The sequence below is a fragment of the Pteropus medius genome, unplaced genomic scaffold, assembly GCF_902729225.1.
Source record: "Pteropus medius unplaced genomic scaffold, Ma_sr-lr_union100, whole genome shotgun sequence".
In the NCBI taxonomy this organism is placed as follows: domain Eukaryota; kingdom Metazoa; phylum Chordata; class Mammalia; order Chiroptera; family Pteropodidae; genus Pteropus; species Pteropus medius.
The window spans coordinates 322,666-337,060 of record NW_024347852.1 but is presented as its reverse complement, the minus strand read 5'-3'; the positions used below and the strand labels follow the sequence as shown (position 1 = coordinate 337,060).

Genomic DNA, 14,395 nt, shown 5'->3' with positions numbered 1-14,395 from the left:
TGCAATGCCCAGGTTGGTGTAATAAGTGAGCATTTATATAGCGCTCGTCGCTTTGCTCACGTTCATGTAACACTCTGTGCGTTGTTTTCCTGTGTTAAAGATGAGAAACCGAAGGTCCAGCGGGGGTGAGTGGGTTTCGGAGGTCACACACCCCCCAGCCAGCGCTAGCGTGGATTCAAACCCAGGCGTTGTGGTCCCCCCGGGCCACCCCACAACCCCTCATCTCTCCCCATCCACCCACCCCAGAACCCGCGGTTCTGTGTGTCTGTCCATGTTCCATGTGCCGTGTCCTGGTCCGTGTCTCGTGTCCCGTGACTTCCTCAGGCCTCCGCCAGCACCATATCTTATGTGAGTAGCAGGGAATTGCCTTGAGTCATGCTGTCTCTAATGTCACCCGGGTCACCTCAACTGACGGTCTTTCTGGCAAACAGGGCCCAAGGCGCTAATGGTCACACCTGCCAAGGAGCCACACTGCTGCTTATGATGGTCCTACTATGTGCACGCCAGGCTCCGGGCTGTCATTTAATGTGACCCTACTGTGTACACACGGGGCCACCCCATGTTGTTTATGGCAGCCCTACTGCGTACACACAAAGGCCCGTGCTGTTATTTAGTGTGGTCCTACTACGTATGCATAGAGCCAGCCTACGTTGCCACTTACGTTAACTTTACCGTGTGTGGCCCGTGTGTGGCCTAGGGACCGCGTGTACAGAGTGGCTACAGATACCAACATGAAATAACGGACCAAAACTACCATTTATGGCCGATCTGCTAAGTGTGTGTAGACGGAGCCCATGGACACCGTGAATTCACACGTCCCAGACACCTGCCACTTATTGCGGGCCTACTGTCCACTGCCAGCTCAGGCGAATCTCTGAGGGTTCACAGGGAATTGAGAGAAATTGTCGATGCCCTAGAGAGCCTGGCTAGGAAGGAGGGAAAGGCGCTTGCCATTTCTTGAGCACCTGCTGTGCTCCTGGCTCTGACACCAAGGTGGCGGTGGGGAAAGTTTGGTAAGATCTCTACCCGTGAAGCAGCCCGGCTGGGGAAGGAAACGGCCATTTTTTTGAATGCCTGTGGCGTGCCATCCTGAAGCACTTTACATAGATGGTATCGATTTTTCCTTAATTCCACAAGTAGGACGTAAATACGTGTTCATTGTAACAGCAGTGACAACGAAAATCAGGTCAACGGCAGCTCTTCCGCCCCCCTCGCAGTCCCCTTCCTTGGAGGGGCTGACGCTGTTGACAGTTTGGCGTGTGTCCTTGCGGACCTTTCTCTAAAGGTTTACGAGCATGGATACATACCTGTAGCAATGGGAATCTCGTTTGGCGGTGTTTTTTCTCAATTTATTTTTTTAGCAATGCGATCACTTTGGGGACATCGTTCTGCAATTCGTATTGTGTTTTGCTTTGTTTCCACTCAGCGGTGTATCTTAGAGATGTTTCCGTTTTCCTTCACAATGGACTGACAGGCACCGCCTGTCTGCGGGGACATGGGTGCACACCCGGATGCACAAAGGCCACACACATACACACACACACACACACACTCAGCCAGCTGTAACAAAGGCCCCCGGCTCTCAGTGAGGTGCTGTCTCTTCCCCCCGCAACCTCAGGGCGAGCTGGAGCGGCAGCTCCTTCAGGCCAACCCCATCCTGGAGGCCTTCGGCAACGCCAAGACCGTGAAGAATGACAACTCCTCCCGATTTGTGAGTGCCGGCTGAGGGTGGTGCCCGGCTGCCTGTCAGCCCCCCAGCAGATGGGCACATAAGGATGGGGAGGGGGGAGCGGGCTGTGTGTGTCTGGGGAAGAAGCCGCAGCCCGGACTCCTGGGTCTGAAGGAGGAAGGGCTGGGGGCCTGGGTCCTGAGGGAGGAAGTCATAGGGGCCTAGATCTTGGTTTCCCCACTGGGGCCCCATGATTGGGGTGGGGTTCAGGTGGAGGGAGAGAGCAAGTCGCGGGCAGCCCCGGCTCTGGGAGGGGGGAACTGAATAAGCCCCCTCGTCCTCCCCTGCCAGGGCAAATTCATCCGCATCAATTTCGACGTCGCCGGGTACATCGTGGGGGCCAACATCGAGACCTGTATCCTTCGCGGCCCTGAGGAGCCCCGGAGGGATGAGGGGTGGCGGCTGAGGAAGGGGCTCTTGGGATCTCACTCCGTACAAGATCTAGGCGTTCATACACCCGGGGAAGCCTGGGTCCCTGCTGCTCAGAAGCCATGCCTCAGTTTCCCCCTCTGTAGAAGGATCGCAGAACCTTGGAGAGGGACAGACGCAGCATCTCCACGTGGGGGAGAGGGTGGAGGTCTTCCGCTGCTTTTTGAGAAGGCCAGCACAGCCTCGCTGTGGGGTAGTGGGCCGGCGGTCCCTAGGGCCACCTACGGGTGTGGTGACTCTCAGGGCTCAGCATAGGATGCATGGTGGTGCCAACGGAGCTTCCAGGGTCCTCCCCCGCGGAGTCCCGTAGGACCCGCTAACTCCCCCCGCACTGAGTGGCACCCCACGTCGTGTGTGCGGGGGAGTTCCTCAGAGACGGTTCGGGCGCAGGGAGCCCCTCCCCCAGCCCTGGTTCCCCGACACCGGCCGAGGGCCGCCTGGCAGGAGGAGTCCCAGGCCTGCCATGTCTGCACAGGCCTCGTGCACGCCACGTGGGAGGGGACAAGCTGGGACACGGGGCGGGGAGGGGACACTCCCGCAGAACTAAGCATGGCGGGGAAGTCACGCCGACCCAGGCCCCAATCCAGCTCTGCCTCTTGGAGGCTGCGGGACCTCGGGCGCGTGATGTGACCGCTCTGTGCCTCAGTGTCCCCTCTGTAGAGGTGGAAGTGTCCTAGAACCTGCCCTCGAAGGGTCTGGGGGGACAGCGTCAGTCACAGCCACATAGTAAGTGCCCGAGAACGAGCTCTGCTGATCATAAATTAATGACTGGAGCAGACGATGCTGTCCTTGTCACCATCAGTGTCACTGAGTAATAATTATTCACCGTAATGTTAATGATGTTCATGATAACCCATATCCTCGGGCCCAGGGGTGTCTGATAAGCTCACTGTCTTCTGCAGTCAGGGGACGGTTGACAGGCCTCGTGTCCCCTGCAGCCACCAGGTCCCGCTTCCCACGGTCCCCGAGGCCCACTGCTTCTGCGCATCATGTCTCTCGCCTATGTGGGTTCTTAGCGCTTGCGGCCCGCCCGTCCTGCCAGGCCCTCCCTCCGCGAGCCCGTGGCTCCTGCCGCCTGTATGAGGGGACACGTACCCTCATACTCATCTTCTGGACTTACTTCCAAACGCTCTCTCTTTCCTACCGCGCCCCCACACAGCTGCGGCCACCCCCGCTGGGCAAGCTGTCAGCCCGGCCGTCTCTGCCTCGGGGTCAGCGGCCAGCCCGTGGATCGATGCTCGCGGGCAGGTGCCACCCCCAGGCCAGTCAGATGGGTCTCGGGCTCAGCCCGGCTCCTGGGCGCCGGTGTGGGCTTGATGGGCACGTCAGCCTGAGAACTCTCCATCCCTCTAACCCCAGCGAGCAGGTGCTGTCGTCCCATTTAACAGAGGAGGAACCCGAGGCTCAGGGCTATCAGCGCCCAGTGTCGTACAGGTTGTGTGGGACCCCCTCCCCTGCTCCTCCCCATCTCCCCAGCACATCAGTGACCCCAGGGCTTTGAGTCAATGGACCTCGGTCTGCAGCCGATCTTGGGCAAGGTTCTGCGTCACCACCATGCAGACGTGCTCGATGGCCCATGAGCGTGGGTACGGAGGGATAAAGGAGTTATTAGGTGTTTTATTTACTCTAAGGCAGCGGTCCCCAACCTTTGTGGCACCAGGGACCGGTGCTCCTATGAGAATCTAGCGCCTGATGATCTGAGGCGGAGCTGAGGCGGTGATGCGGGCGCTGGGGAGCCGCTGTGAATACAGATGAGGCTTCACTTGTCCACCCACCGCTCACCTCCTGGTGTGCGGCCTGGTTCCTAACGGGCCACGGACCCATACTGGTCCGCTGCCTGGGGGGTTGGGGACCCCTGCTCTAAGGCCTCTCGCCAGTTTTCAGCATGCGAATGAGCCACGTGACTTTCCTGGAAGGGAGGAGCCAACAGCCCCAATGTCCTTACCAGGAAACCGAGGCAGGAGGATGCTGACAGTGGGGATAGCCTCACTGCCTCTCACTCACCCCCACAGCCGCGCACCGCTGGGCCCCTTCTTCAGGCTCCTTGCGCAGATGAGGAAACTGAGGCACAGAGGCTGAAGTGACCTGCTCAAGGCCACTCGTCCAACTAGTGGCAAGGTCACCGGCCTGGGCTGTGAGGGACTCCACCTCCTAATGGGACAGCAGGGAGGCAGAAACGGTCCAGGGGGCCGGGTGGGGTCCCCTCCCGTCACCTGTGGCCCCTTGACTCGCCTGCGCCCAGACCTGCTGGAGAAGTCGCGGGCCATCCGCCAGGCCAAGGACGAGTGCAGCTTCCACATCTTCTACCAGCTGCTGGGCGGTGCGGGCGAGCAGCTCAAGGGTCAGTGGCCGCTGGGAGGGGGCGGGACAGGCACGCGGGGCTCTGGCTCCTCTGGGTCCCCAGCGGGGAGAGAACGGGAGACACTGGCGTTTGCCGAGCCGCTGCTCTACGTCGGGCTCCTGGCGCGTAGTGGGTGCTTTCTTGTCCCGGGTCCCACGGACCCGACTGTCGCCAGCAGAGAACTGCACCCGCTCCGTGCCGCCCCCGCAGACTCTGCGGCCTCCGGCCCTGCGGTCGCCTGGGTCTCGATCACACCCGGCCCGTCCCCGTGTGGCTCCTGTTCACACTCGCTTCTCTTCTGCTCACTCCAGCGGGTGTGACTCCAGCTTTGCCGCTGCCTCGTGGGTCCCCGCGGTCCTGGTCTGTGGCTTCGCGGCGCCTGCTGCTCACGCCCCCTCCACTCTGGTTCCTGCTCCGTGCTCCTCCCGCTCGTGGCCGTGGACGGTGGCCCCGCCGCCCTGTGGCTCCCTCTCCTTCTGGCTCCTCTCCCCCTGTAGCTCGGGCCGCCTCCTGGCCCTTTGTCACCCGGGCTCCCGCTCGGGGTGGCTTCCGAACCCACATGTCCTCTGCCACCGGCCCCCCGCTGTCCCATGGCTTCTGCTAACTCGGGCACCCCAGGCCCAGCACTTCAGCAGCCCCTGCCTGCTCTGGGCAGTCCCGCGACTCGAGATCCCCCACGGAGGGAGAGAGGAAGAAAGCGACATGCCCAGCGCCCGCCCCACGCGCGGTCCTCCCTCCGGGCCCGTGAGGAAAGGCTCCTCACTCACCTGACGCTGGAGGAGGCCGAGGTCCCCAGTGGGGAAGTGACACGTCCGGGGCGGCCACCACGGAAGCCAGGATGTGAGTGAGTCCGGCTCCACAGCTCGCCCTTGACCTTGGCCTCCGCTCGTTACCCCCGCAGCCGACCTCTTGCTGGAGCCCTGTTCTCACTACCGCTTCCTGACCAACGGGCCGGCATCTTCCCCCGGCCAGGAGCGCGAGCTCTTCCAGGAGACGCTGGAGTCCCTGCGGGTCCTGGGCTTCACCCACGAGGAGATCACCTGTGAGTGAGCCCCGTCCCCCCACCCCGAGCGGTGGGGTGGGCACTGCGTGGGCGGGCGGGGGCCGGGTTCCTTCGCGCCTCGGTTTATTTGCTCAAACATTTATTGAGCAACTACTATGTGTGTGGGCACGGCCTCGGGGAGCCTGAGTCAACGAGAACCACGGTCCAGATACATGAGGAATTCTGGGGTCTGTGAGAAGGTGATGAGAGCCGGCGAGAAAAATCAAACGAGTGCAGGGGTGGGGACGGCCCCACCGAGATGGCGATGCTCTAGCGAAGGCCTGGGGCGGGTCAGGGAGTGAGCGCTGGTGCCATGGAAAGCGGGGAGAGCATTGGTGAGGGTGGAACAGCCTGTGCAAAGGCCCTGAGGCAGGAAAAGTGTGGCATGTTAGGGGGTTAAAACTTCAGCTTAGCGTCTGACACAGTCAAGTGTAAGGGACGGAGCTACAGAGGCAGGTGGGGCCTCCAACTCCAGCCTCAGGGGCCGGGACTTTGTCCTGGGCGTGCTGGAGAGCCACGGAGAGCAGGGAGCAGGGCAGAGGTGGACTGGACTTCGGGAGGAGGCTGCGGCAAGGGTGCAGGGGAGAAGGTGTCGGTCGGGCTGGGTGACTCTAGTGTGAAGTACTCAGGTCATCACCCCATGTGACGCTGGTTTGTCCCTGACCTTTTCCCCCAATGGTCCATTTCGACAATGGTCCTGCTGCAGGACAGTGTTGATTCCTGAGGGCCCCCGTGGTGAAGGGCCTCGAAGGAGCCCCTCGAGCAGGAGGAGGTGACCGTCTCCTAGCTCTGGTGGCCAGGAGTCCGAGATCAAGGTGTCGGCAGGGCTGGTGGGTCGTGGGGGAATCTGCTCCTTGCCTGGCCCCTAGCTTCTCGTGGTTTCCTGTCAGTCTTCCACGTTCCTGGGCTTCTGGAAGCATCGCCCAGTCTCCGCCTTCATGTTTACGTGGTGTTCTCCCTGTGTGTGCAATTTCCACCCGTCATAAGGACACCCGTCATCCTGGATTAGGGGCGACCCCACTCCATCCGGCCTCGTCTTAAGTAATGACAGCTGCTGTGACTCAACACCCCTATAAGGCCCCATTCTGAGAGGTCTTGGGGGTTAGAGCTTCAAGACACCTTTTCTGGGGGAGGGGCACGATTCCACCCATACCGAGCACTTAGAGGTGGACCTGGGCTTTTCTGCGGAAACCTAAAGTTTTGTCGTTTGGGTGGGTGAACCGTGATTTTTTCCCCTCCGTCCCCTAGGGAAAGACCCTGGCTGAGCGGGCCAGGCTGGACTCATTTCCCTCTGGTCCCTGGCACCGCGGGAGGACCCAGGTGGCTCCAGGGCCCAGGAGGGAGGGCTGCAATCCGGGTGCCAGCAGCCTCCTTGGGTGTATTGACACAGGGTCTCAGGGCCCCTGCTGGATTGCCTAATCGCATGCTTGCATAACTCCCCTGCCTCTCCTCCCTGGGCGGCTGGCAAACAAATTCAGGTGGTGGCTACGGTGGGGGCCTGGGCCTCCCGGCCTGGCCTCCTGACCCATGTCACCGCAAGTAACTCTCCCCGGCAACGTATGGCACGTAGTGACATAAGGTGAATACGGCCAAAGGTCATCCTGGGAAAACCAAGTCTCTGCTTCCTGCATCTCCTTCTAGAAATCTTTTAGACAAGTAAGAAAAGACACACATTCTTTTCTGTAAAGGAAGGCATTCTCTGGCCCTGGTACAGCTCAGCTGTGTCGGTGATTAAAACGTTAACATATTTCTCCACCGATTTAAAATTCCTGCGGGCGATTGGGCTGGGTGGGTCCCCGCTCCTGACCTTCCTCCTGGGCCATCCGAGACATGCCAGCCAGCGGGGGAGCACACCTGGCACATGGGACGCCCACCCCGGGTCCCAAGAAGCGCCGGGTTAGGCAGCTCGTCACCCCGTGCCAGGGGGCTTTGTCTTCCCGCTTTTCTGAACAGTATATTTTGGGAATCATTCTATTTCGGTCCCTGCAGGTAAACGTCCCTCTCTTTTGTGGCCGTGTAAGGTTTCGTTGTTTAGATGAACTATATGAGACTTGGAGATCCGGTTCACGGACCACACCATTCGCCCCCCTAAAGGGCACAGGTCAGTGGCTTTTAGGGCGGTCACAGAGCTGTACGTCGTCACTCATACCGGCGGTCCTAGGTCGTTTCTGGTGGCTGGCGGAGTAGGTAACTTGCATCCGTGTGCCGTCGCCCAGGCAACCGTGACTCGGCCGCGCCTTTCTTATAGATGGACTCGTTGGACACGAGGCCCTTCGCGGCTGGCTTCTTTCGCCGAGCACGATGGTTTCAAGGCTGATCCGCGAAGTAGCGTGGATCAGGGCTGCTTTCCCTTTTATTGCTAAACCGTTTTGATTCGTATCTTTTTATTATTGGAAATTGCAAACACGTATGCACGTGGAGAGCCGAGGGGGTGACCCCCTGGGCACCTGGCACCAGATCCAGCAATTTGCTCGCTGGTGGCTTTGGGGGTTTCACTTCCCACCCCCAACCCTCCTCGCAGCCCCCAACCCCAGAGCATTCTAACGGGAGAGAGTCAACCCCGTCTCCGTCCAGAAGGTGGCGCCAGTGTCCCGCTCCGCCGGCCGCGGCCCGCAGCCCGTTTCCCCACCCGCAGGCGGGCGACCGCCCCGCGAGCTTTTTTTGCTCTTGCCGGTGTGGCGGGTGGACGGGGTCTCACGATACTTTGATTTTGCGCTTCATTTACAAGGAGTGGAGCCAGCCGGTGACCTTTCCGTGGACGCTGCCTTTAACCAAAGAGGAGACAGAGGTCCAGGGAGGTGGGGTGACAGAGGCCTAGGGAGGTGGGGCGTCTGTCTCGGGACTTCCCTGAAGTGGCGAGGAGGTGGTGGAACCCGGCATGACTCCAAGGCCAGCCCCCCGATCCTTCCCAGAGAGGCTGGTGGCACCCCTGGGAGGTCGCCCTCGGCAAGCCCAGGGCGGCAAGGCGGGCAGTGTGGGGGGCCAGTCCAGGCAGGACCTCCGCCCTCCGCCCTCCATCCGCCCGCGCCGGCGCCGTAAATGCCACCCTGAGAGAGGTTGAGCTCGCGGCTGGGCCGCCAGCGAGGCGGGTGCCCACTCACGTCAGGCAGGGTCAGCGTCGCCAGCCGCCGGCCTCCGCCTCCGCCTCCGCAGGCCGCGACTTGCTTGTGATGGGCTGGTCTGAAGTCACCCGGGAGAGCTAACTGCCAACTCCTCAGGCATCAGATTGACCCAGGCACTTGGCACCAACGCAGGTGCCTAAGCCGACTGTCGAAGGCCACGGGCGGGACTCGCTCCGCTGGTCTGCGCCACACATGAGGTGTGTCGCTCCGGTCTGTTGGGGTGCTGTAAGCCATTGCTGCCTATAGAGGTGTCTTTGCCTTTAGCTCTGGGGGCGGTGGGGGGGCGCCCTGCGGGAAACTCCCAGCGTTTCTGGGGCTCTCCACTGTCCCCGACCAGCCAGCCCCCCTGACCCCAGACAGGCAGAACTAGAGAGCGCCTGGCCCAGCCCTTCCCACTGTGCAGCTGGGGAACCGAGGTTCAGAAGGCCATGTGGATGCCCAAGGTCATAGCGAACCCCTGCCATTCCATAATGCATCTCCCATCCACTAACTCTTTGCCATTTATTCACCAATATATCGCTTTACTCTGTACATGATGCAGTCTGTGGGTCTGGGCCAAACTAACAGTGACGGGGACCGAATGAGCCGGTGACCCGTGGAGCGCTCAGACCCAGGGGGCCTCAAAGCGCACAAGTAGATTGGAGTTGAGCCTGTGGGAGAGGGACAGACAGGTGCAGGGAGTGGTGACTGCGTCACAGGGTCTGACGTGGGTCGAGAAGGAGGCGGGGCTTAGCCAAGCGCTGCTCGTCAGGCAGGAATTACCCAGGAAAGAGCTGGAAGGAAGGAGGCTGGTGTGGCCGCGTGGAGTCCTTGAGAGGACCCTGAGCTGGAGGGAGTGGGAGGCTTGGGGACAGGGTGCCGAAGCCCCTGAAAAGCGATCGGATTGAATCCCAGAAGTAGTGGAGATCATGGCAGGAATTCTGTCCTGGAAACTGGCGAGCTCCAGTTCATTCATGCAGACATGTATAGAGCACTTACTGTATGCGGAACATGCAGTTAAGACATGAGTGAGGAACACGTCCCACAGGGAGGTTTGGTCTCAGTGGAGACAGAGAGGGAAATTTAATACTTGCCAGTGACACCCCTTTCTGTTTTCAGGGGTTTTTTGTTGTTGTTGGGAAACCTTCTTATTTTGCATAATTTCAGATTTACAGAAATGTTGCAAAAACAATACAGAAAATTGCCAGATGCTCTTCTCCCGGATTCCCCGACTGCCACATTTGTTTTATTCTTTTCTCTTTCTGATGACTCATGCCGAGCTGTTTGAGAATAAGGGTGAAGGCGAGGGACCCCTGCTCCCCTTTGTAGGAGTTTGCTGTGGCCGCGGTCACCAAGGAGCACACGTGCAGTGGCTCAAAACAACACACACTTATTTTCCTGCAGTTCTGGAGTTGGAAACCCAAAGTCAGTCTCGCTGTGTCAGAATCGGGGCGTCGGCAGAGCTGGCTCCAGGGAGAGTCCGCTTCTTTCATTTTCCAGCTTCCACTGGCCGCCCGTATGGCTGGGCTCAGGGGCCCCTTCTCTCCATCTTCAAAGAGCACGTGACTGTGACCTCTGCTCACATGGCTTCTCCCTCTGTCTCTCTCTTATGAAGACCCTTACGGTTCCATTCAGAGCCCACCCAGACAATCTAGGATTAATCTCCCACTTCTCACGATTCTAACCCGATCACATCTGTAAGGTCCGTTTTGCTCTGCGAGGTAACCTTTATAGGATCCAGGAATTCGGATGTGGACATCTTCAGGGGGGCTATTATTCAGCTGCCGCCCCCTGAACAGTGTATGTTTCCTGAAAAATTCCCTGACACAACCGCAGCACAGTATCCTCATCAGGAAATTCACATTGCCGCGATCAGTACTATTTCTAATCCACAGACCATGTCATCGCAATAATGCCCTTTAAAACAACAACAACAAAAATGTTTACACACCTTATGTTGATCTCCCCAATAATGTCCTTTATAGCAAAAAAAAAAAAATTAAGTTACACACACACACACACACGCACACACACATACACATCCCCAGCCTGAGGTCACATGCTGCATTTAGTCATCCCGTTTTACTCTGTTCTTCTGAAACCATTCCTGGGTCTTTATCGTTAGTGACCTTGTCGCTTTTGAAGATTACGGATCCGTTGTTTTGTCTCCGACTTGGGTGTGTTTCCTCGAGATCCGAAAGGTTACACATTTTGGGCAGGAATATCGCAGGAGGCTACTCCCCCCTCCAGCCTCCGCCACCCCCCTCTTCTGAGTAAACTGCAGAGTAGCGTAGCATAGACACCGCAGAGTGTGCACGGGCTGTCAGCATCCCGTCGGGGACTTCCGCAGGTGAATGCCCGCGTAACCAGCCCCTAAAAGCCCCCTCCTTCCACCTTCCCGAATGTAACCACTTATTGCAGCATCTAAGCGTGGAGTCGCTTCCCCTGTTCTTGAATTTGGTACCGGCGTCTGGCTTCTTGCACTGAACCCTGTCATCGTCCATTTTCGGTGAGTGGCCAGCAGGGGGCGTGCGAGGCGCTGCTCCCCGCGTGCAGCCACTTGAGATGGTCGAATAAGGTTTGTGTGCTTTTTGCTTTATGTACATATTTACATTTGAATTTTACGCTAAAAGAAAAGGGAAGAGAAGGGAAGCATAGCCGTTAAGAATACAGACCCCAGAGTCAGGCCGCTCGGATTTGAACCTCCGGTCTGCGCTTACGAGCTGGATTTTAGGCAAGTTGATTACCTGGATGTGCCTCGGTTTTCCCCATCTGTCAAATGGGGATTTTACTCCGTTTCCCATCTGTGCAAATGCTACTGCAGGACTTGCCTCGTTGAGTCGTTTCGAAGGTTAATCAAGATCTTTTGCAAGTGGTAGGAACGGGAAGGGGCCCCGAGAAAGTGAAAATAAACGTGTCCATTTCAGTCCGTAAATTGTGAACTGTTCCAGAATGAGCAGTCGATGAGGTGGCAGGGTCCTCGCCCAGTCCGCAGTGTCACCAGGAACACAGCAGATACAAACCCAGCCTGATGTGGGTGCGTACGTGGTCGACCCAAAATGCCACCTGCAGCTTTGCTGTCAGGGACGAGAGGACCCTGAAAAGCTGACCAAAACTTGATAAAATTCTGAAGCGACGACAGTGGCTCCCCCTTCCACGCCCCCGGAAAATTCACTATGTATTAAAAACAAACACAAAACGCTTTCGTGTTTATACGTAAAATGGTTGGGATTAGTCTCAAATCATGACGAACCATTATTTTACAGATGCGAATGTCCCATAGGACGTTTAGAAGTCACAGGGGATGGGGGCAATTCTTTGTGGTACGTGAGGGCGTCTGCTTCCGGTCCCCACCTGCCCACTCTGCGACATCCAGAAACACACCACTCATTGCCCCAGTTACGCCAACGAAACCCTGTAAGTTCCTGAGACGGACGCTAGGGGGCAGCATTGCCCACTTACATCGCACCTTCCAGCTCTGCACAAACAAGCGACTGCACATGCTGATAAAGCCATAGTCCTAAGTCAAAAATGCATTTAATACACTTCACCTACCAAATATCACAGTTTAGCCCGACCGATCTTAAACGTGCTCAGAACACTGACGTTAGCCTACAGTTGGGCAAAGTCATCTGACGCCAAGCCTATTTTGTAATAAAGTGTTGAATATCTCATGTAATTTACGTAATTATGGCTCGCTGCCTTCACGCTGGGCAGTTATGCTGAGTTTCATCTCGAGAATAACTGCCTTCCCTTTCATCTCACCGAAAGCAGGGGACACAGATGGGCGTTTGTAGATACGATGGGATGAGAAAACAAGACGACGTCCAAAAAACACTGGCAACACAGCACAGTGTGGGGTGTCAGTTGTTTACCCGCGTGATCACGGGGTCGACCAGGAACTGCGGTCACGACCGCTGCCCAGCATCACGATCATTACTGCATATCGCTAGCGGGGGAAACGATCAAAATCCAAAATTCAAAGTATGGTTTCTATTGAACGCGAATCGCGTTTGGCCATCGCAAAGTTGGAAAACTCACGATTCAAACCACTGTGAGATGGAGCTAACTGTATCGCGCATCCTCATTCGTCATTTGTGCGTTTGTGAATTCCCCTGCGCGCGGCATTTACCCGTAACCCCAAAACCAATACTCCTGGCGCATCCACGGTCGTTGCAGTTAGTCACGGAGAGGTGAAAACTTTGAGTTGTCCAGTGCCACTGCGTCCAACAAGGTGACACTCTGCCTTTGTTCTCTAGCTTACACTGTAAACCGATGTCCTTTTTGCAGTCTATTGAGCGCCAAGTGTTTTGCGTTTTTGTACTGTTTTATTGGTGGTTTTGCCGCCTGAAACGCCTCCCAAGATGGTGCTTAATGGTGTGATGTGGCTCGTGCAGAAAACACGTGTGTCGGACGAGCTTCCTTCGGGCACGAGGCAGTGCTGTTGGCCGTGAGTTCACTGTGAACGGAGCAACAATATATATATTAATGAGGTGTCTTTAAACAGAAACACACCTAAAACAAGGTGATGTGTTGATCAGTCGATCAGAATGTGACCGGAGGCTTGCAGGAACCATGGGAGCGTTAGTTTGCAGCCACTAATCTCATATGCATGGCAACTCTATGGAACGTCACCGTAAATAACGAGAACTTTGTTTTTTGTGACTTTTTTACATACAGAACTGTATGCCAGATACACCATCCTGCGCTTCGCAATTTTCACTCGGTATTTGAGAAATCTTTCCATATCTCTAAAGACCTTCCTCATTCATTTCCCTAAGTCCTTTTAAATCTTCTCTGCCTCGCTTCATAAGATGCGATGAGCATCTTCGTAAGATGAGCAGACACCGAACGGTGATAAAGCGGACCTCGAATGCAAAATATGGAGTTCGTTTATCCGTTCATATGTTCTAAGGCCGGCCCGGGGTCACGGTGGATTTTACGCCGAGGGCGGGGGTGTAAGCTGGCATGGGGCTTTGAAGCCAGGTTTCTACTGGCTGGTTAAGAATGCGCGTGGGGTCTGAAGCCACAGGCGACCACTCTCTCTGCCTCCCCTTAGCCATGCTGCGGATGGTCTCAGCTGTTCTGCAGTTCGGCAACATTGTCCTGAAGAAGGAACGGAACACGGATCAAGCCTCCATGCCGGACAACACAGGTACCGCCCCCCGGCCTGCCGCCCACCCGCCTGACCCTGCATTGCTTGACCCAGATACAGAGCACCCCGCTCCCCAGGGGCCTGCCTGCGACCCTGGACCGCTCTGATCTCCTGCCCATTGCTGAGTCTTTGCCAAAATAATATCTTCCGCCCTTTTCCTGATTATGAAAAGTGTGATCTCTGCTGAAAGTTTGAACAACACCTGCGTGCAAATACTCAGCTGTGTATGTGTGTGTGTGTGTGTGTGTGTACTTTTTTGCCTTTCAAAAGCAGAATTATAGTCGATATTCCTTTTTTTTTTTTATCAAAATGGAAATAGCTCTGCTTTATTATTTTAAAATAATACAAGCTGGATGGGGAGAAATCTGGCAAGACAGAAAAGTCTACAGGCAGGGAAATTACCCATAATCATACCCCTGAGATATCATTACTGCAACCTTCTGGGGTATTTCCCATTGGGCTTTGTTCTATGTCTGTATCCATGAAGAAATAATTGTCACAGAAATGGAGTCGTGCTTCATGCCCCTTTCCCCTCGAGATGGGAAGAGCTTCCTGCCCTGATTACAAAATCCTAGGGGCTCATTCCCAAGAGCTGTAC

The 14,395-nt window shown here is 56.8% G+C and overlaps 1 protein-coding gene across 1 annotated transcript in view; it reads left to right on the top strand.

Annotated features, from left to right (window-relative positions):
- Positions 1-14,395, top strand: part of MYH14 (myosin heavy chain 14) — a 64,885-nt gene that overhangs the window by 7,365 nt on the left and 43,125 nt on the right. The window contains exons 5-10 of the mRNA XM_039878711.1: positions 325-348; positions 1,619-1,711; positions 2,021-2,084; positions 4,401-4,499; positions 5,401-5,541; positions 13,702-13,797. Coding sequence (XP_039734645.1) covers positions 325-348; positions 1,619-1,711; positions 2,021-2,084; positions 4,401-4,499; positions 5,401-5,541; positions 13,702-13,797 — 517 coding nt within the window. The remainder of the gene's footprint in view (positions 1-324; positions 349-1,618; positions 1,712-2,020; positions 2,085-4,400; positions 4,500-5,400; positions 5,542-13,701; positions 13,798-14,395) is intronic.